Raw genomic sequence first — 23,660 nt, forward strand, 5'->3', positions numbered from 1 at the left:
CAGAGCAATCCAGAACTGTATCGAAGAAGTTCTTCCACTGTGGTTCTGTGTTTCATAACTTGTTTTCTTTTTTTAATCCGAATTCGAGTTTTTCTTCTGCTGCCTCAGTTATATTTTGTGCATCTTACCCTTGTCGTTCAAGCTCTGACTATTAGAAAGCAATGTACTATGTTTTACAGTACTGGCAGGTTGTGTGGGTACAGTGTAGGTCAATAACCAGTATTTTTAGTTTGTTATCTATGGTGTCTTTTAGGGATGATCTTCCAAAAGGACATTCTGTCTACAGGATTGGTTACTTAGTATGCTTCATTAGTTTATTGATCTATACTCTAGTGTTCATACCAGTGATGGCAGAGCTCTTTCTGTAGGATTGTGTCCAAGTAGTGTATCCCTTTAAGCTTCCTTAAAATTCTTTGCTCTACATCACCACTCCCATGGTCTTTTGTGCTGTAGTAATTACAAGGCTGGAGACTGTGGAAAAGCACTGAAAGAACCTTTGCCCTTGAGTGGTTTAGCCACTGTTCTTTTTGCAAAATGGATGGGGTTAAAATTGTGTGATCTTTTAAATTATTTTTAATCTCTTTACAGTAAAAGTAGAATTTGATCTTTTACCCTTACCGATGCATGAAACTGCAGTCAAAGTCTTACCTAACTGAATTATGCGGGGCTTTTATGCATGGCTGAGGAGTCATAAAGTAACCTATGCTAACTGCAACAGAGATGTGTCCCAGTTTATGTTTACCATAAATACAGATTGTTTCTAGTACTTCTGACTTTTGCTTCAGGAAAACAGGAAACACTTGTTAGCAGTTGAAAGGTATCAAGTCTTAGAGTAGCTGAAACAAGGAGAAGACATAAATTATGTTTGTAGCTTAAAAGCTACAAAAAGATTCAAAGATGTCAGTCTCAGACATACTGAAGGAAGTTCTAATGGTAGTAGTACTTGTTTTATCAGTGTTTCTACTAGAAGGTGGTTGACTGTGTTAGCACAACCTGAAAAAGTGTGATGATATTTCAAAGCAAGGCTAATCTAGAAGCTGTAGCATTAGATGTGAAAATCTTCTTTGTGTTTCAGGTATTTGTCAGTGTATTCCCTTCTCTATCTGCCAGAGCAGCATCTTATATACAGGGTCAGTGTCACTGATTGTCTTCAGTGACCAACTCGGCCCCCCAACACTGACATCAAGTACATAGTTTGTGCCTAGATGTTGATTGCAGGATGTAACTGTGTGTTCTGCCTAAGAAGTCTGTCTGTGTCTTAGAATCCAAATTTTTGTTCTGTTTTGAAAGAATTAAGACATATGGAGTTATGCTGAATGGCTGGCTATTGTCCTTTCCTTGTCTGTCTCCTCTAAGGGTACTGTCACCAGTAGTACCTTTTTGCCCATTTCAGTCACACTTAAGGGTAAAAAGGTTTCAGAGGTGCTAAAGTTCAAACACGCTTGTGTGGAAAAAGGCAGCTTAGCAGAAAGAGACGCTGGAAGAACCCAGCTGAGGGAAGGTTGCAGTGCACTTACCTATGGTGTCATAGCAGAGAGGCTTTATTAAAACTCTAAATTACACAAAAATTTTATAGCTAACTGTGACATAAGTATGCATATATGGGCTTTATTACTGCTTAAGGAATCATTAGTTTACAATGGGGTTTTCAGTCCTGATTGTGAAATCTGCACTTAATGTAAATTGATGTTTGCCAGAGTCTGCAGCCAGCCAGAAATGGCTATGATGTAATCAGTCCTGTTCTTTCTAATTGCACCGTCTCCTCTGAAGCACAAATTATAATACTTAAACATTAATTGATGATCAAGTTAACAGATTCCACTGGAAAGTATACAGAGGACTCATGCTGGAAGAAATGAGGATTGAGAGTTACATGAAGGAAAGAAAAGTTGTGGGAAAACATAGCTTCAAAATGAGGAGGTGACAGAAAAGAAAGCAGAGGAGGAGAGGACTAAAGTAACACAGAATAAGTAGCAGTGTTGTGGTATTCCTTTATCCAGCTGTCTGACTTGCTCATGTAGCACGAGTGGCAAGAAGGAACATGTGCTGTGTCTCAGCCACTGCATTTCACTTTGGCATGATGACCTGAATCTGCCGTGACAAGTGGACTGGAGTGTTCCAGCACGTGTTCCCTTGTGGTGGTTCTATTGCAAGCATGTGAAATTTTGGAGAAGTATTTGTTAGGCAGTTGGGGTAAGAGCTTAAACCACATTAGGGAGGTTCACTCATCTGGTGAGAGTTCTTATCAGGAGAATATTTCATGATAAACATGACACTAAGATTCAAGCATGATTGAGACATTTGTCATCATCATTTCTGTAGATGCAACATGCTGCAATATGGTAATAAAAGGATGAGTCTGTGTATTTGCTCTTTAAAATACAGAGTTTGTGACACGGGCTAGTATACTAATTAATTTAGACAAATTTGTTTTACATCTTCACCAAAATAGGAATTTGACTCTAATATAAAACAAATGTCAAATATGAGACCCAAAGGAAAAAATTCCTGAGGTTGTGTAGCTGTAAAGCAGTCTTTATACCAGCACAGGGAATTATTTAGTTGAGATATTACTTAGTTGGATAATTTTATTTATATAAATGTTCCTTTTTCTCTTTACCTGTGTGTATGCTTATATGCATCTTGCAAGTCCTAAGCACAAAGAAACAATGAAATGCAAAGTTGGACTCTAGTCTTGCCAGCAGAATTTTTAGCTGTGTCAGTGGGAACAGCTAATCCGATTACTAGATGGGGCTTGAATTTTTAGGTTGGTCATTTATGTAGTCCTTTTTATTTCCTTTTTACATTTCCAAAGCAATTAATTTGCATTAAAATTTTTAGGAATGATTCTGTAAAAATGTGGTAAAAGGCTGTCTGTTCATTAATGATATTGTCTGCTTTTCTCTTTCAAATTTGTTGAGGGGAAGAGGTGTATAAAAGCCCTGTGTAAGGGGTAACTTTTGTTTTCGCAGCTTAGGAAGATTGCCAAAGTTAAATGCTTTTGACAAATGATTTATTTCAGTAAGGTCTATCTGATCTTTTGGTTTAGCAAAAAAAATCTAGGTCTTTTTTGTAGCGTAGACCAGAACTGGAAAACATTTTTACCATTTTTCATAAACTCAAATTCTTTTTATGATTCCATGAAAATGGGAAGTTAGAAATATATTTGTTTTCTGAAACTGGAATTATATGGGTTAAAAGAGCATCTGAAACACACCACAGCATGCAGTTTATCAACAACAGCAGTTGAGTAAGCTGTTCTGCCCATCCACCCTGCATTTTGGGTAGTTAGATAAGTTTAATTTTTCTGAAATATTAGCTTATCTTTAACTTCAGTATTGAAAACACAAAGAAGTATGACTGCATCTAGCTGGTGTGAAGGCAAGTAGGTTGTGCATGCTCAGTGAGGCTCAAAAAATTGGTGTAGTAGACATAACCAAATGTGAAGAGAAATTAATTTTGTGCTATGCTATAATTTTCCTTACTCAGGCACAGTTGTTTTCACTTTGTACTCAATGAAAAACCTTTTGTCTTAGCTGCACATTATAATAATATACAGGACTATGCCTTTAACTAATTAGTTAATAATATAACAGTATTTTTAAAGTATTTTAAAAATATTAACCGAAACTATCCAGGTATTTCATAGTTAAATTATCAGGTTGTATGTTACTAACGCATGTTCTTCTGCAAAGAAATAAAGAACAAGGATTATTGAATCCCACTCATATTTCACTTCTGCTTCCTGGCTAGAAACACTATCAAATGAATTTTGTTTCCATTTTAGTTGCAGTTGAAACAACAGATATAAACTGATTTAATATAACTGTTCTCTTTGCTCTTAATCCTGATTCACATAAATACACATAAATGTATGAATTCACATATTCTGATAAAACATAACTGGAAGAGTAGAGTTACACATTTCTTCTTTAACAGAAGATTCCATCAATCACAGTGCCTTCATTAATGCATTAGTCTATGAAATTCTATATACCTTCACTAGTTGCATGGGCAAGTAGTACAGTTCTAATCCATAATAAAAAAAAAAAAAGTGAAATCACTAGTAAGTGAGTGCTTCTTTACCGAGATTTATTTTGCAAATTATAAAGAATTATGTTAATTTGTTTTAAACGTGAAATTTTGGTTTCACTTGGGAAATTTACAACGCAATTGAACTAGAGGATAAAGCTGTTAAGTAAACTGCTGAAAAGATGACCCACCAAATTATCAACTGATATTTATTCTAGAAAGGGATAGATCAAATCCCCCTATCCCACACCAATAAGATTAACATCAGTGTAAGCTTCCAAGCACATTAGGCTGGTTATGAATCAAGCCTTTGTAAGAGAAATTCTGCCTGCTAGGTTGAATGATAATTACAAGGTAGGACACTTTAAAACTGCAATTGTTTCCCTGCTTGTTAATGGTTTTAGACAGTATTTTTAATATAGGGAGGCATCCCAAGTTACTATACTTTGGTTTGTGTCTCAAGAGTGGTTTTAGAGAGCACAAATTAGATAGCTTTTGGAGAGAACTAAATCAAACAACATAGTTCAGCTGCAACTGGTGCTCAGTCACAAAGCCAGCCTAGAACTAATCTGTCAAAACCCCTCTGAAACCCAAAGGGTGTATGACACATCCTAAGCACCAAATGATTTGCTTTACAGATTGCCTCCAGTTAGCTTATCCATATGTTAGCTGTGAGTGTGTCTCAGGAGTACTCGTTTGACATGTAACAACACAACAGTGTGGCCTCTGAGGCAGTGAGAAAAGGCAATAATAAAAGTGGAAACGGCATTTAAATGATATTATTGTTTTAGCAAGTGAAAAACTAAACAATCAAAAACCAGCATCATATGTCTGAGCCATCTTTTTTTCCCTGTTTTCCAGTGAAATGTACAATATAAGTGAGGGGGTTTTTATCTGTGAAACTTGAAAATCAGGAAAATCCAACTATACTCAATACAAAGGTAGTACACTTTCCTATCCCAGTGTGTTTTCTGGGCTTTGATTCCACTAAACTAAAATCAAACACTCATTTGGTTAATGTTAAATGTGTTGATTTGTAGAAACCTCAAGCTCTTTTGAAAATAAAAATTGAGAAACTTAATTAAGAGACTTCTGTGGCAAACACAGATTCTTATCCCTTCATTAAGAAATTTGCATTTAAGGGGATATTTTTTAAACTTGTTGGGGGGGATAAACAGTAAGTGTTCAACTGATTTGAAGATGATTAAGTTAAGGTTACTCATGATTTATCTCATATCAGTTTGAAGTTAAACACAGGATGAAGTGTACAGTAGTTCACCTTTACACCTAACTTTTGCTGGGTTTGTGGAGATTCTTTTATAATCACTGATAGTTTAACATTGTTTCCAAGATAATTTTCAGTAAAAAATAAAAGTTAAGCAAATCTTGATTTCATATTGTGGCGTTGTAAATACACCTTAGTTGCTGAACTTTCTACCTTGTAAAGCCATATTGCATTAACTATGACGAATGAGTGTTCTCTCTGCCTGTACAGTTATCTCTGTGCTAGAAGGGGGGTAATGTAAGGCAGTGCTTGGTGATGTATAGCTTTTATACTAATATGATGCAAAAACTGGTAAATCCCACTACTATTCCAATATTAGCTTTTTGGACTTATCTTGTGCCTCTGTTCCTTCCCATTTCTGGGTAATGACCTTGTGTACTTCCACTCAGGACAATGTGGGAAATCGGAAGTGGATGTACTAACCAAATTTGATGATGTTCCTTTCTATCCCATGTATAATATCAAAACCAGGTTGCAGTGTGGGGACTGAACATGTATGTGTTATTCAGTGACTCCCTCAAAAAAGAGATGTTTATTTTGTGGTCTTCCCACATCCCAGCTAAGTGGCAGAGGAATAAATTCTGTACTCTGCAGCATACAGCACAGCCTGAAATTTCCTAAGTCCAATTCCCAAGTCCAATAAACCCATCTTGACTGACGGAAAGAAATACATTGCACTTCTGCCTTAAACCTCTTCTGTCCTCTTGTCCAAAAGGTGATATAGTACCATAATGGTGGTGTCTCAGTGCTCCCCCCTGCATCTGTATTTGCATAAGAGTCAATAAGAGACTGGGACTGATAATGTATACTGTAATCATGATTGGGAAGCATTTCACAACAAGGTGTAGTTAGGTTTTAAAATAGCTTTTATGGGTCAGATGTGAACATGCATTTTACTGAACTATTTCAGTGCTTTTGCTCTCTGCAACCAACACATTGTGCGTAGTGTAAATGAGTATAAATTATTACTTTAGAGGGAGGAATAACATCCTTAATCACAGACAAAAAGAGAGCTGTGAAGGGAAGTCTGAGTAGCCTGAGGGTTTTTATATCGATGTAAAACATCCATGCTGGTTTGTACTAACATTCCTAAACAACTGCATTCAAACATAGGTAATGCCATGCTTTGAAATCATGTGAAAGTCTAAGCCTTGAATGAAGCATCTTTGAGTTATTGCCAAACCATAACAATTTTGGGATATCTTAGCCTGTCTTTCTTATTGCCAAGTCAGGATCTTTATTGTGCTAGAAAACTAAATACAGTGTTCAGGTCTGTACAAAACAAAAACATCAATGTTTATATCATAATATTTTCCTTCCAAAGATAAAGCAGCTACTCCACCCTAGCTTCAAAAAGAGGAAGTGTCTCCTAAGAGCCTGCTCTTGAATTTATTTATTTTTAAAGAAGTAGAGAATTTAACAGTAGGGTAAAGGCCTTCACAGTTTCTTCTTTTTCCTAGTTTATTTGTAAATAACACCCCCCTTGCCAGAGCTCGTAGGTGCATTTCAATAAAGCTGCAAAAGTAAATATTCAGAAGTCATTGAGTGATTTTAATGTTAAATGAGGGTAACCCTTTTCCTTGCCACCAACATCTCTATTTGAGAACTGCTTCTGAAGTAATAAGCTCTGCAGCTACATCCCCAGTAAAGGAGAGGCTTTATCTTACTGGATAATTGGAGGAGATGTGACTGATGAAAACAGCTAGGGCTGTGCTGTGAATGGAGCAGAGCTGTACTGTCTCAAGTGTGAAGTTACACTATCTTTTGCTCTATTATCTCCTAATGGGCCTTTGACCATGCGTTTCCAGTTTCAGAAGCACTGAGATTGCATAAGTCCTGCAGTACTATGATCACATCATGGCAGATGCCACATCATAGTTTCATTTTAATTTTATACATTTTGATACAGTTCTAATTTTAATTATGTTCCCCTTCTCCCTCTCTGTAATTAATCTGTAAAATCCTGTGTGCTGCTTTTAATGCAGTCTGTGATTTTGATTTAATTCTTTTGTTGTAATGTCCTGTGTAACGGCTATTTGCTATAGCCTTGGTGTAAAGAAAGAACTTGTTGGGAAGGAGTCACACCTGTTTTTAAGGTTCTTTGTCGTATATTATGTGTTACATTAGCTGCACTTAGGCCTGCTGGAATACTCATGATCATGTATTAGTTTGATAGAGGAGATATATATCAGTTTTGTTTTTTGCAACAAAAGGGATTTAGAGTTGGATACGTTTGCTTTTCTCTAAAAGCAGTCACTGTAAGAGCTCACAGAAAGCTAGGTTTTTTTGTTCTCTGAATTTTCCAGAGTAGAGGTTTTTCTGTCTCTAAATAAAAAAAACCCAAACCTTTCCTTTGAAACCCAGTGTTTACTGCACAAGTTCAGTCAACAGCCATTGGTAGGAACCACAGTTTCCTTTTCTGACTTCGTTTTGAAGATCAAACCTGAGAGATCTGTTGGGCAAAGGCTGCAGCATTTGTAATGCACACCATCACTAGCTGTACTACATTGTCTTTTAATTTTACAGCGTTCAAGGTGTTTAGCAAATCACTTTGAACATTTTGTATTTTCACTGTAAGTGGAACAGACCAGTCTTTTGGTTTCTGAGAAACAATCTGCATCTCTTAACTTTTTCTGAAATGTGCTATACAGTATGAAAATTACACTTATTAAGAGGACCTCACCATTTGACCTTGTATCACCTGCTTTGCAATACTGTATTAATGCAATTATTATTAAAGAAGCTCAACTCTGAAAATAATAAATATGGAATATCAAAGCAGTGATTGCATGAAAATACTTGGAAATTATATAACTTTGAGATGTTTTTGAAAACATCATATTTGGAAATACCCGTAACTTATTTTCAGATGTTTTTGAACAAAACGTTTTTGGAAACATCTCTAAGGTATTTTTTTAGTTGTGGCCAGGTGTTTTGCAGGTTTGGGGTTTTTGGGGGGTTTTTTTGGTTTTTTTTGGTTGTTTAGTTTATTTTGGTCGTTTATCCTTGCCAGAAAACTTCTGGTTTTGTTTTTTTTCCTCATCTAGTTAAATTCACTGTGTATATAGTTACAATACTAATATTTTACTGCTTTTGATTTTTTTCTAGGGCGCCAATGCCTCAGCTTTGGAGAAAGAGATTGGTCCGGAACAATTTCCAGTCAATGAGCACTATTTTGGTTTGGTTAATGTAAGTTTCAGACCATAACTTCCCTTGCTTCAAAATGCCAGGATTGGGTTTGTTAAATTGCAAGATTGCGACTGAGTGAATAAGTGAAACACTGAAAGATACAGTCATTGAATGTACATACTATTGAAATACATTTTCAGTATTCAGTGTATTTGTTGAAATATGCTGCTGAAGTAATTGTTGAAATGAACTCAATATTGAATATTTTATTCCATTTTACGAATTGTAGGATATTAAAACCAAGTCTGTTGTAGGCTGTTAAAATGTATAAGTCTTAAAAAAAGCTATTTAAAATATGTAGCTTGTAGTTTATAATATGCCAATCTAAGTGAAATAAATACATTACAAGAAAAAGAAATTGTGAAAGACTATTGATAATCTGAAATGCAATGGTAGAAAAAATGTAATAAATTCTTTGATTCAACAGTTAGTTTTATTATTTAATTATTAAATTATTTATTGGGGCTTCAGAAAGTACATATTTAAACAAAATTGATTTAACAAGAGCCATTGTCCTGCTTTTCTTAATGAAAATAATTATTTAGATGTTGTCCTGCTACCGTAACATATGTCTCTACCTCCAGGCTCGTAGCAGTGACATTGTTCAAGAGTCTGCAGTCCTAACTGTGAAGTTAGTAAATACTTCCTGATAAGCTGACTTAGATGCCTCTCAGACACCATGACTTAAATTAATGATTTCTTTTCCTTTCTCATGACAATTGAAATGCCCTCAGAATGGCATGTTGTTTCTCTCAAAAAAGGAAATACATCAGTTTAACTGTTAATACTTGATAGTTCTGCAGCAGAGCTTAGGCTTTCCATTTTTCCACAAACAGATTTCTCAAATCTGTTACTCTTATTGACAGATAAACTGTTTTCCTAATTTCTTGTCCAAGTCCTGAGAGGATTTAAGACTTAAAACAGTAAAATGGTGTTGTATACCAAATCTTGAACTTTTACATAGTTTGTACCCTTAAGAAAAGTTTCTATAGAGGATAATCTTCCTAATATATAATGACCATCAACAAATGGCTTTCTGTACCCAAGAGGGAGTAGGAAATTCGAAAGGATATCTGCCTTTAAGTCATTGCCCTCAACCATACATGTGAGAGACAGGCAGCTAAGATATCTCAGAGTGCTTTCAACTTTCTGTGTACGACAGGAATGTTGCTTATTTTAGCTTCAAGCAATAAAGTTTTATGGACCAAAATTCTTTGAATTGGAACAAAGAGTAAAATGAGATCCCATTACATTTATGGTACACTGATGCTGTTTTTCAGGTACAGTAGTTAGCTAAATAAGTTCAGTCATATTGTTCCTTGAATGGTTTTCAGATCTGTTCTATGGGTTGTGTTTACTAGCACAGTATGTATACACAAAATACACAATATAATGTGTAATAAGCCTGCAGAATGTAAATCTATCAGGAAAAGGAAAAATAACAAACTATGGCCAATGGCCATTTAGAAAGAATGACAGAATGAGAATGAATACTAGATAATTACATAATAAATTGAGTACTGTTAGATTGAGAAGTGATAGAAATCACAACTTTTGCCTTCATTGATTTCTCTGATTGTTTTGTAGGAACTGCAAGAAGTGAACCCCTTAGAGGTTCATTAACATTTACTGCTAAATTTTTCTAATTTGTTTATCGATTTTGTTTGTCGTAAGTTTGTCCACAGTAATGGAAAAAAGGGAGATAATGTGAAAGTCAGTAGCTCTCTTCTAACTGTGTGACAGCTAGACATTTGAGATGTCTGGAAGACAGAAAAGGATTTTAGGTAAAGATGACAATTCTGAAATAGAGGGCTGCCAATTTGTCCAGAGGTAGCGTAAAAGAAGAGGAGGTAGGAGCACTATCTTATCTCTTTTCCAGCTTGTGGCAGAATCTAGGGATTATTGTGAGGATGTGCCGAAAGAACAACTTAAGGAGGTAAAAGAAGACTTAAGAAAGGGCAATTATGGGAAACATATGGAAGACCAGATGGTTGATAGGAATGGAAAATTCAGTTTAGACTTGAAAGGACAATACCATCCACTAAATCAGCAAGAATTATTTAAGATATATGGTAAGATGAAAGTGTTAATAGTGTTATGTCCCATGCATAAGGGACAGTGAGGAACATCAAGTCTGCCTATCGTTGTTGTTTTCCTCTACAGTGCAGTAATGTAAACTATTCAAATCTATGTCCTTCACAAATTAAATCATTTTATCCAATGAGCATGAAATAAGATTTTTAATCTTGAAGAGCTACTCTGGTAGCTCTTTAGCAGTTTACTAGACCTCTAGAGCAGAAAGGTTGGTTATTCTGTCTCTTGCAATGGATCTGTGTGTTTTGGAGAAATCCTATTTACTGGAGTGACCCATTGCAACAGCTAGAAGTTGCCAGAGCTGCCAGTGCATCAGAGCTGTGAGGAACCCTAGAGCTGCACAAAGACAGTGTTCCAACCAGATCTGAGTTCTTGTAAACTTCTTGTTTGTTTTTGTAGATTTGTGGGGTTCAACAACCAAGTTTCTTCCCAGTTGTATGTGCATCAGAAGAGTAAACTATAAGACTGTAAGCATTTGTGGATGTGCAGTGTGTTTGTTGCAAATTTCCCCATTGTGTCATTTCTGTTATTTCCACGAAGGTTTGGGTGTTGTAATCTTGATTTCAGAATTTAAAAGAAAAAAAAAGTTCTGTGGAAAACAGGGAGAATGCAGTATTTTTGTTAAAGGAAATAATCTGATTTCTCAGAATTCAGAACAGAAGAACAACATGAACTGATGAAAGGAGAAAAGGTCTTTTTTTTTTTTACTTTCCTTAGACATGCACAACGTAAGATGGTCTTCACAGAAACAAGAAGGCAAGCAATAAACTAGTTGAAAACACTGGTTAAAATAACTCTGCTGTACATGGTCTCTCCTCTCCTCCAGATGAGATAGAGGAGTTTCTGTATCCCATACAGGCTGACAGTTTAAGATACAAAATTATGATGATGGTCTTTCTTACAGTTTTCTGCTGCTATTGTGAGGCAAACTTGAGGCACGAAGTTACACAGTTCAGCACTTGCACTCACCAGTGTTGTGCCACGGAGGCAGTGCTGGCTGTGGAGTGGGGAGAAGGGAAGTGTCCCTTGCCAGGTTTGCAGCAGAGCCAAGTATTGAAGACCCAGAATCAGAAAACAGAGTATAGGTGTTTAGCGGGTGGTGGGGAGACTGGATCAAGGTGTTGGGTGTTTTTCTGTAATGGAGTCAAAGATGCGAACTAAGGTAATAGTGGTGGTAAGACCAGCATTAATTAATTTATTAAATTCCCTATTTGCTTAGTCTAGAAACCTCCCTACCTTTTCCCCCTTGTTGTTCAGTATAGGTGTCATTATAACTTTTTAATGATTGGAAGCATTTATTTTAAAAAGATTTGGAAGGTTGATGCAATAAAGACTGATGCCTTAGAGATAAATGTGAACTAATTACATTTTCTTCAGGAGTTTGTTTTCAGTCTTCTATTGCCTACTATCTTTCTGAATTTGGTTGAAGAAAACCTTTTATGAACTTAATCTGATTGCTTTTATTTCATACTCACAGGCATGTAGGTTTACATACATTCATATTAAATTAATGTGAATTTTGTTCATATTCTGAGTTCTTCATATTTTGGTCATCTCTCACTGCATGGTTACCATTCTAATTAATTTATCATCAGACTCTTCCTTTTTAAAATTGGAATCTTATGAAATTTCTAATTTGCTTCCTTTTCATCTTTTGACACTTGCTGTAGAAATTTTAGCACTTTTCCAATTTGATTAAATTTTAAAAACTTTCTGAACACTTTAATGTAGTTCTCTTTTGATGGCTATTTCTAATTATAAACTTATAAATAGCTTACAATATTAAATATTTTGACATAGTGTGATTTCATCTGCTGTCTTTAAAGAAAAAAGCCCTGGTTTTCCTCTTAAGTTCATTGACTTGCTTGATTGCAAATTTGGACCACAAGGAAGCTAATATAAGCGTTCCCCTAGCTTAAATAAATAAAAATAATAAGTGTTAATTTCTTCACTTTTTAATATGGATATCGTATGACATCTTAATATATTTTTTAAAATACACTTCTTACTTACTCTTTGAGTGTGTCTTGGTTATTTAGAAAGTAGCTCCTTATATTCATTAATTTAAAATAAAGGAAAGCAATTAACTTGTAAGTTTTGTGATTAAATTGCATGGTGTTCTTGTTTATCATTGTCCTGGTTGAGAGAGAGCAAAAAATAGTTGCTTCCCTGTTATTCCTAAGATATAAAAGCTTTTAGTTCTTTTTCCCTATTGAAAGAACCTGCTCTTAAAATATCTCTAAATGCACTTTTTGCTATAAAAGTCTCCCCATCACAATATAGTCTCAGAATTTGCTACTCCTGTGTGCTACTATCTTTATATATAATGTAAATATGAACATTATTTTCACGTTTTACAGAATGTGTGTAGTAGGTTTGTACTTCAATTTGCAGGTTGCACGACTGCAGCTGAAAGGCTGGATTACTTGCTGAGGGCCTTTATAAAGATTTTTACCACACTTTCAGTGTTAAATAATAGGTTTCACTAGAGAAGGGCAGCATAAAATGAGAATGACTTTATCCATCAACAGCTCATGATGCCTTCACAGACATGATGGGGAGGTTTACAGTGTTGGGGTGAGCTGGAGACAGTGTCAGTGAGCACAAGACTCAAATGCTTAAAAACTCCAAGGAGTCTGGGGAAGAGGAACACCTGGAGTGTCCCATCTGGAGTGTCCTGGTACAGAGGGGGTTCTGGGTGCTTTTCTTGCTGACTCCTCTTGCTCCTTTTCAATTCAGTAGCTTGCCTCCTTCAAAATGCACGCATCCAAATCAGACATTCTTTTCTTTGCAACTTTGATTTGAAACTACCAACTGTCATAGGTTTAAATCCTAAACAAGCCTTGTCACATTGGTTTAAGAAAACTCTCGAATACCAATCCTGTCACCCTAAAATGAGAACTGAAAATGTAGGAACAGGTTAAAGCAGTTATTTCTTACTTTGATGACAGCTATTAAGATTGAAGAATCCATTTTCTGAAGTGTATGAGAAGCTCTCCATTTACAGCTGAATTTCTTCACAGTACAAGGTCATGCTGTGCCTGTTCTTTACTGTTGTGGCAGATGTGTCACAGACAGATATTTTTACCTGAGCATATTTTGGGAATTGTGGAACTGGGGATATTTGTAGAACATTTTGATCCAAGTAGATGCAAAATATTACCAATAAATTAAATTTACAAGTGAGACAAACAGTGTTGTTCAAGTTTATCTAGGTTTTTCTTGTATTTACATACAGTGTACTAGGTAATCCTTTGTGAAACAATATTATGCTTTACTGCCTTAGTCAGGAAGAAATGACTTGCAGAAAGTTGGCCCCTGCTTATGCACTCTATTATACTTTGGATTTAATTTTATCTCTCTACAGTAATACAATGCAAACTAATAGATCTCTCTCTTATTTTATAGTTCGGGAATACATGCTACTGCAATTCAGTTCTTCAGGCACTTTATTTTTGTCGACCATTTCGAGACAAAGTCTTAGCATACAAGAGTCAACCAAGAAAAAAAGAGAATCTCCTTACCTGCTTAGCTGATCTTTTCCACAGTATAGCCACCCAGAAGAAAAAAGTTGGAGTAATACCTCCCAAGAAATTTATAACAAGATTGCGAAAAGAAAATGGTAACTTTTATCTTTTTCTTGTGTAATAATCATAGCAATTATGATTTAATTCTAAAGCTGGCATAGTGAAGAACCTACATATTTGTTCCACAGAGAAAGTGTTCTTGGTGCTGCAGTATAAACAAGAGGTGACCCTAGAATAACCCTGGAGCCATTTTGAGAGAGAAACCTTGTCTTTCTCTGTTCATGTAAAACTAAAGTGTATTGTCACTGGCTGCTTATGAAATTGCTTGCTAGTTTTGCTGCTCTGTGAACTTTAGATTTATAATCAAAATTCACTGTAAAACCCTTGCTCTTTGTTTAAAAAAAAAATTCTTTTGAATGCAGGAATCAGTCTCCCAAACCGAGTGTGTGGCAAGGATGTTAAGACTTCCCTGCAAGAATCTGGCTTAAAACCCCCCACATTTTAAAATTAATTTAGAATTTTTGCAATACATAGCTTGAACTGCTCTTTAAAGGATTAATGAATTTTAAAATCACTAAGTAATTTTTGCAAAATTTTTTTGAAATGTAATTGATATCCTAAATTTCAAGAGATTTCTAGAGATTTTTAGCATTTCTTGTTTCCTGTCTGCAAGGCTAATTGGTTACTGACTGGGCACATAGCCCTGAGAGGCCTGTGATATAACGCTATGAAGAACTTCTGAAGTATTTTACCTCAAGAGACCTGTAGCTCTTGTTCTACCTTGATTTACTCAATTAAATAAAGACCTTACAGTTGGCTAGATTGAACTTAGTGAAACTAAGTTCATTAAGTAAGCAACATGGTTCATACTCTTGACTGACCTATCGTGCTACTTAACCTCTCCAAATGATCTAGATTAGCATCAAGTTTTCCCTACTCCAAAAATAATTCAGGATTTTTTTTTCTATTTAAAGTTTACTCCTGGATGTCATCAAGTGAATGACAGTAGAACTTCCATGGAGTGCCTGTATGCATTTCAAAACTTAAGCTTCACTGAGTATCTTTTTCATTCATTTTTCCAGTCCTGAAGGCTTGTCTCTTAGTACATTCTTAGACTGCAAGCAAGTTGAAGTAATTGCACAGTAACAGACTTGTATGATATTAGCCAGTGATATAGAATGCTTTTTAAATTGGCAGGTAACTTTCCTTGTAACAATTCCTAGTCAGAGAGAAAATAAATAATTATTACTCAAGCTGATACAATACCTTTATGGTTTTCTTAGTCTCATTCCTCATGTGAAAACTTCTACCAGCAGAAGATTTCTCAGGTTGGTATCCCAGGGGACTGCAATTAACTATGTTTTCAGTTTGAACATGATCAAGAGAGTAGATTTGTAAGAAAGATCAGATTTATGCTTTAATCTGTGTCATTGCTATACATTGCAAGTATGTGGCAGTGAAACCGTCCCTTTCCACTGAATTAATTTGAAAAATATTGTGCTTAGAATGTTGACGAACTGAGGACATGAAGCGGAAAGCATAGTGAATCCATATTATCTATCCAACAAGTTCAGCAGTAATAAAGTTGCCACACATACCAGTCTCCAGAAGTAGTATTTCAGATTTTGAAATGACAGATCTACTTACTGCTGTAAGTCCTAATTTTAAACCTGTTTCCTCTAGCTGTGGCTGGAAATTTAGGCCAATTTAACATGACTTCTGCAAATACTACCTTACTTAAGAGCCACGAGGTCTCCCTGAAGAACCCCAACTCTCAGCCTGTTTTCCCAGGAGAGGTGTTCCAGCCCTCTGATCATCTTTGTGGTCCTCCTCTAGACCTGTTCTAACAGGTGCATATCTTCCTTGTGCTGAGGACCCCAAAACTGGACACAGCACTCCAGGTGAGGTCTCATGAGGGCAGAGTAGAGGGGGAGAATCACTGCCCTCAACATTCTGGCTGTGCTGCTTTTGATGCTGCCCAGGATGTGGTTTGCCTTCTGGGCTGCAAGCACACAGTGTTGGCTCATGCCCAGCTTTTCATCCACAAGAACCTTCAAGTCCTTCTCCCAGTCTGTATTCCAGTCTGGGATTGCCCTGACCAAGCTGCAGCACCTTGCACTTGGACTTGTTGAACTTCATGAGGTTCTCATGGACTCACTTCTCAGTCTTGCCCAGGTCCCTCTGGATGGCATCCCTTCCTGCTGTTGTGTCAGCTGTACTGCTCAGCTTCATGTCCTCTGCAAACTTGCTGAAGGTGCACTTGATCCCACTGCCTGTGTCACTGGTGAAGATATTGAAGAGCACCAGTCCCAAGACAGAGCCTTGAGGGACACCACTTGTCCCTGGTCTCTATATGGATATAGAGCCATTGACCATACCTCTGGCTGCATCCAGCCAGCCAATTCCTTATCCACCAAATAGTCCACCCTTCAAATCCACATCTCCAGTTTGGAGATAAGGATGTTGCGTGGGACCATGTCAAAGACCTTGCAGAAGTCTATGTAGATGACAACAGTCAGTCTTACCTTGTTGACTGTTGCAGTCACTCTGTCATAGAAGGCAAAAAAAGTCATTGAGTACTTCAGCCTTCTTTTCCATATCCTCAGTAACTAGCTCTCCTGTTTCCTTCCAGAGAGGGCCTACATTTTCCTGGTCTTTCTTATATCACCTATGTATCTGTAGAAGCTTTTCTTTTTGCCCTTGATGTCCCTGGCCAGATTTAATTCTATCATGCTTTAGCTTTCCTAAGATGATCCCGGGCTGCTCAGACAATTTCTCTGTATTCCTCCCAGACTACCTGTCCTTGCTCCAACCACCTGTAGATTTTGTTTTTTTGGTGTTTGTCCAGGAGCTCCTTGTTCATCCATGCAGGCCTCCTGGCGTTTTTGCTGGAATTCGTGTTGTTGGGGTGCAACATTCCGGAGCGTGGAGGAGGTGATCCTTGAATATTAACCAGCTTTTTGGCCCCTCTTCACTCCAGGAGGTTATCCCACAGTTACCCCCAAATCCCTGAAAAGGCCAAAGTCTGCTCTCCTGAAGCCCAGAACTTGCTGTGTGCCCTCCTTGCTGCCCTGAGGATCTTGAACTTCACCATTTCATGGTCATGCAGCCAAGACTGCGCTTGAGCTTCACGTTTCCCACCAGCCCCTCTTTGCTGCTGGGAACAAGGTCCAGCATAGCACCGTTCCTCATTGGCACCTCTATCTCTTGGAGAAGGAATTTGTCATCAATGCATTCCAGGAACCTACTGGATTGCCTGTGCCCTGCTGTGTTGTTCCTCCAACAGATGTTGGGGTGGCTGAAGTTCCCCATGAGAACCAGGGCTTGTGAACATGAGACCACTCCTATCTGTTTGTAGAGGGCCTCATCCCTCTTATGTGGACAATGAAGCATCATACAGATAATGAAACACTTCTTATTGTAAGTTCTCAGGTAATTTCTGGGAAATATCAATATCTAATGCTATTTGAGATGCCTGGTGTTATCCAAGACATTGACCTAAGCTTGGCAGAGATAGCATAGTGCCTGCCTGTAGGAGATCCAGTGGCATCTGGAAGCTGGATAGGATGAACTGTGACATTTCAGGTGGCACTACATGTACACCTGTGTTTAGGTAGTTGAATTGTGCCCTAGTTTTCTTGCAGAATGATTCAGTCTTCTGTTAATTCTCATCAGCTGAGTTATTTCTGTTCCCTCTTTACACCCCCTATATTTTTGACTTGGTTTGTCAAGTATGCATTTTGAGTTGGAGTTGTATTGTCATGAATGATTCAAGGTATGAAATAAAGGAATGGTTTTGAAATTTGACTGTAATAAAATCCTTTTTTGTAGTATAGCACTGACTGATTAATTTAAAAAATCTTTTGTTTTATCTTGTAGAGCTTTTTGATAACTACATGCAGCAGGATGCACATGAGTTCTTAAACTATCTATTAAATACAATTGCGGATATCCTGCAAGAAGAAAGAAAACAAGAGAAACAAAATGGTCGCCTGCCCAATGGCAACATCGACAATGAAAATAACAGCCCACCAGACCCAACCTGGGTTCATGAAATCTTTCAGGGAACATTAACTAATGAAACCAGATGTCTTACATGTGAAACTGTAAGTCTGTTATAAAATGAATTCTGCCATATTTCACTAGTTCATGTTTCATGATTCATTTAACCCAACGGACTAACAGAGTAGATTAGTTTTTTCCTTAGTAATCTTACATTTGTATAAATACATTCATTTTTTTCTTTGTTAGTGAGCACATTTCAGCAGCTGATGCATGAATTGTGGGAAAAGACATTTGGGCAATATTAGGGAAATGCCCAATTGGATTTTTGTCAGTGTGATCATAACTTCAAAATTCAGATAAGAATATTCTAAATTGATGCACTATTTAGAGAAATAAAGCCTACTATTTGAAGGTGTGAAATTCATCTCAAATTTAATGACTTAACATCATGCTTAGTGATATATTCCATAAATAAGTATTCTGAATCAGTTTCCATCGATTTCTAATTTTTAAATTTAAAACCATTGAAATCAAAGTACTATGGTTGGCTTTTGGCACCGAGACAGTAGCTTGGGATTCTCAAAAAACACAATTTAATGTGCAAGAAAAGTAATTCTTTCCTAAATGTCTGTCCACAGGAATTATTCTAATATTACACCCTGAGAAATAAACTCTTCGAGTATGCTATACTAAAATTTTCTTTGAGAAGTTCTACAATAAGAGAAAGAATGTATTTCATAAAAACTTATAATTGAATTTTACCATTGGGAAAAAGCAGAAGCAGCACAATTTGAAAATTACAGTAATTCTGTCATGGTCTATACCTTAAAGATTGTAAAAAGCTAAATGACTGTGGTTTCTGTATGACTCTTCATACCTATTTTCTTTAACTAAATTAGTAATGCACATATTTTGGCATGACATTGGAAAGGAGGAATTCATCGAATCTGTATATTTCACATGTAATCTTTTCTGTCTTCTAGAAATACCCCCCTCTTTTATTTCAAAGAAAATAGCTTCTTAATGTTATATGTAATATAACCGCAGACTTTGAGTAATTTAGGTACTGATTTCTAGCTGCCATATTTTCTTTATGGTAGATTTTCCCTCCTTAATGCGTATTTCTTGGCAACTGTCAATTGCTTCTCTTTTAGTTCTTGAACTGTTTTTTTTTCTTCTTCTCGAAACGTGAGTTTAGTTTAGTCTTTTCACATGACTGACATCACTACCTTTCTTCACTGTGGCGTAATGAATTACTGCTGTCAGAATTTTGATCTAGGCACAGTCTTTAATGCAATTTTAAAATGGTCTTTGCCAGTATATTTTATTTGTTATCAGGCCTGTCACAATTTTGAGAATTTTACTAACATTGCTCAGTTCTGTTTTTCTGTTATGTATTGCTGAACAAGATGCACCATACAGGTTTGCCACTGTGCCTCCTTGGACAGTTGAACTTAAAATTCAGTGTTTTAATATACATTGGGTCTTAGATTATTAGGGCCTTTCCAAGCCCTAATAATCTGGAAGCTGTTTTATCAGCTTCTGTCTATTTAGTATATCAGCTTGTGTCTAATTAAAACACAGCTACCTGAACATGAGCACTTTTGGACACACTAAATAAGTAATATTATTGTGACTGGTGCCTTATTGTCAAATACAGTGAATATATATGGTTTTCTTAATGTTTATTAAGAGCTGTTGCACTTAGATTCTTCTGTGTTTAGAAATATAACTTAAAATGTCAGGAGTACTTGGATACAGCTCTTGTAGATTATGTAGCAAAGTGGATGAATTAGTGCTTATTAATGATAAGACAATAACCTTAGCATATTTTAAATTTAAATTTGGAATTTAGTGCATACTTAAATATGTAAAGCTTAAGATATCTTTGCTCAAAGTGACAGTGATTATATTCCGACTGACCAGACCTACTCAATGTTCCTTAAATGAGCATGGCAAAATTTATTCTAATTTTAATTGTCCTGATTATAGAAAAGAGCATCTTTCCAGGAGCATTGTTCATTAGCCCATCTTAAAGATAAAAAATAACTGGCTGAAGATTATCTTCTGTTTAAGTATGGACAGTGGAATATAAGGAACATAGATGCAATGCTTTAACAAAGTTTGTCTTGTGGAACAAGGCATGCCTATTAAATGAATATGTTACAAAAGGGATTGTAAGTTGTCTTACATGCTTTTAATGTGATTTCTTGTTATAATGCTTTCACCCTTCCTTGATAGAGGCAGTATGTTGAAGTGAATGGAAATTTGTGGCTAATTGCTAAAAAATTATTTAGAAGTTAATTGGTTTTACAGATTTCTCTCACAGTTTAAGGAATAATAACAGTAAGCCAGAAAATAATGTATAGACTTCATTAAGATTAAACTTGAAACAGCTAAATGTGGCCAGTACTTCTACAGACAAAAACAGGGAATTGTCTTGGGTCAAAAGCACCATACGTATCAGTAATGTTTTTCCTCCAGGTGATGGTCTTGCTCTTGTGTCCAAACAACTCTTCAATGCATAAAAATCTTTGGCTCAATTCCATTTGGGACTGAGAGGAGGCAATAAGGAAAATCTCAGTGCTCTTTCTTACTATAGAACCTTAACTATGCCCCTGTTTTCTTTAGCTCTCTTTTTTCCTTGAAACTAAGATAATAATGTGCTTTGTTTCAGCTTCTTTTAAAACTACTTTGTGACTTAGCACACATGGAGTCTACAGCTGCAAAAGCTCTATTGCAAGTGAGCTGATTTACATTCCTAGTAAATTCCAAACTGTAAGAAATAGCAGATTCTGTGAGTGTTCATCCTTCTGAGCTTTCTGTTCTGTGCAGCTTTGGCCATCGGAGTACAGCTGAGCTCTGTGAGTGCAAGATCATGTCCAGAACAAAATCAGAAGCAGAGATCTAGCAAATCTCTGAAATAGAAAAGCCTACTTGCAAAATTTTAAAAGGATGTTAAAGGTAGAAGATTCATTCCATAATAGAAAATAGTACACTGAAAAACCGGTAAATCAGTATAACTTGTTTTAACTGTGTTCTAACTGGTTCTTCTTTTCATTCAGGTAAGCAGCAAAGATGAAAGCTTCTTAGACCTTTCAGTTGATGTGGAGCAGAATACTTCAATCACTCACTGTTAAGGTAGACAAAATCTGAATTTCGTAATTTGTATTTATCTGTTCCCTAGAAAGCAGGACATAAACAGAAGCTCACAGTTCTATCTTACATAGATTTAAGTGTATAAAATTATGTTTATATGGTACCTTTATTTGAATAACTCATATAAGAAACTAGTATTTATAGCTTTTTTTTTTCAGGGGTTTCAGCAATACAGAAACTCTGTGCAGTGAATACAAGTACTACTGTGAAGATGTCGCAGTAAGCAAGAAGCGCATAAAAGGTACCTCACACTTAGGGAAGGAAAAAAATAACCCATGCATTTAATGAAAATACTCTTGTATTTCCTTTTGTATGTGTATGTCTCAGGGAGAGAACATCTTTTCCCTTAATTTCCTCACTCTTCTTCCACTTAAGAATAACTTGGTTGCATTCCTCTTGCTAGAATTCAATATGTCTATTTCCATGAGTAATGAGAATCCATGTAAAGTATTTTGGGACTCCTTTGATCATTATTTATTTACAAATGAGAGAAAGAATGATCTTAAGACCAAAAATGAGTTAAAAAGCCAGTTCAACCTGCTAGTGACTAAACACAGACTAGTGGCAATGATGAAAAGTCATGGATTGTATGTGACTTTTTAAAACCTGATTTTGTCTTGAAATAAAATATATTTTGCCAGTTGCTGAAAGAATCATTTTGATGGCGCTTTTTGTAACTATTTTTGTTAGCTGAGTTTCTGTTTTCTTAAAAGTGTTTAGTTAGTTGCGCTAAACTTCTGCTTGACAGTGCTCCTGAAAATCATCAGAAGCTCCATGGAAGCCTGAAATTCATTATGTTTAAAAACAATTCTTGTTTGCCTAATAATTCTTCTAGTCTTGTTCACACGTGTGAAAAAATCTCTCATTTTGTGCACCGTGTGGTATTTATTATCTGAAAAAGTATTTGGTTGAAGGAGTGGGAACACTGACATGCTCTGCTGGTTATACCACTGATACTGGTTATTTGGTTTACCATAGATTCAACACACAGCTTTTGTATATCTCGTCTCCCAAGTCTACCTTAACATGCTGCTTAAGCTTACAAATTAGTGTCTGCTAGGTTGGGAATCCAGGTCTGGCCTGTTTGTTTTCTGTTGCTTTAGCTCTTTTCTGTGTGGTGGATAATGTGATCCCTGACCAATATAAGTTGGGTTGACATAAACCTGTACTGTAGGCACTTCCTTGGCAAAACACAGCTTTGATTGTTTGTATTTTGGTTTTCATGTGAAGCTTAAGTTCAGTTTCACTACAGTCATATTTTTCTTCTATCTCTATAACACAGTTTATCTGTGTTGGTGTCTACTCAGCTAGCAAAGATGATGTACCAAATTTCTTCGCCATTGAAAAAGCTCCTATTATCAAACACAGTTGCATTATAAGGAGAGGATTTAATTTGGAAAAAAAAGGGACTAGAGCAGAAATTATAGCCATAATATAATAAAAAGTAACTCTTCCTAAAAATAATAGTTGCTTCTGTCATCTTTCTACCCCTCCCCAGTCCATTTTTATTTCGTAGTTCTCTTGTGGGCATGGAGGAAAATTTGAGTCTAAAAGAGTTTCCTACAGGTTGTTGTCAGTCTAAGTTTAATGAGAAAAAGGGAAGAAAGGTGAGTTTCAAGGATTTGTTCACAGTCCACTGTCTTTTGAAAAAGGATTGTCTTGTACAGACATACTTCTTGACATTCTGAAAATGTGATCTTAGTAGACATGTCTCAGACTGGGGCTTTATTGTTGAGACTTTTGAGCTATGTGTCACGGCAGAAAGCACTTGGAAAAATTCATTGCTGTGCTGATCTAAGGCAGTTGGCTGTGCCAAGAGCAGAGCACTCAGCTTGGAGGTTCTCTTAGTATGGGCAGATTTATTGCCCAAAGGGTGGAAGGAAGTCTGTGTTTGCTGCCAGGCCAGCTATGGTTGGCTGAGGAGGATTTGTAGGAGGATGTGAGATCTCAATACCTCAAACTAGGGAAAGGGGCCAGTGAGCCCTCAGTAAACTAGATTATCACTTTTCTGGCTTTGACTGCTGTAAAACATTGCTGCAACATTTGTACAAAATTATTGTACTAGAGCACAGCCTTATCTTGTTTTGGGTAGTAGGAGGTAGTTGTATAACACTGGGCTATTGTATCCCTTGCAATTTTAAAATGAATGGCTTGATAGGAAGATTTTGGGGTAATACTTAGTGGACAAAGTGTGTAACAAAGCTTAGTTTTAAAAAGCTTGTTTGACTTGGCTGGTTTACTGAGAAATTCAGCTGGAACAGCTGAAACAACTCTGTTGCAATACCTCCACTGTATAGCAAGTGGGATCTAGGTTTGCTTTTGGGAACTCGGAAGGCTATGGGTAGATGTATTTAAAAACTGAATTCTGT

The 23,660-nt window shown here is 36.4% G+C and overlaps 1 protein-coding gene across 1 annotated transcript in view; it reads left to right on the forward strand.

Moving 5' to 3' along the window:
* Positions 1–23,660, forward strand: part of USP12 (ubiquitin specific peptidase 12) — a 33,086-nt gene that overhangs the window by 2,465 nt on the left and 6,961 nt on the right. Inside the window, 6 exon segments of the mRNA XM_032680048.1 lie at positions 8,426–8,506; positions 14,009–14,222; positions 18,007–18,233; positions 21,198–21,268; positions 21,444–21,499; positions 21,502–21,532. Of these exon segments, the coding sequence (XP_032535939.1) occupies positions 8,426–8,506; positions 14,009–14,222; positions 18,007–18,233; positions 21,198–21,268; positions 21,444–21,499; positions 21,502–21,532 (680 nt within the window).

This window comes from Chiroxiphia lanceolata, chromosome 2 (genome assembly GCF_009829145.1).
Source record: "Chiroxiphia lanceolata isolate bChiLan1 chromosome 2, bChiLan1.pri, whole genome shotgun sequence".
Lineage (NCBI taxonomy): Eukaryota > Metazoa > Chordata > Aves > Passeriformes > Pipridae > Chiroxiphia > Chiroxiphia lanceolata.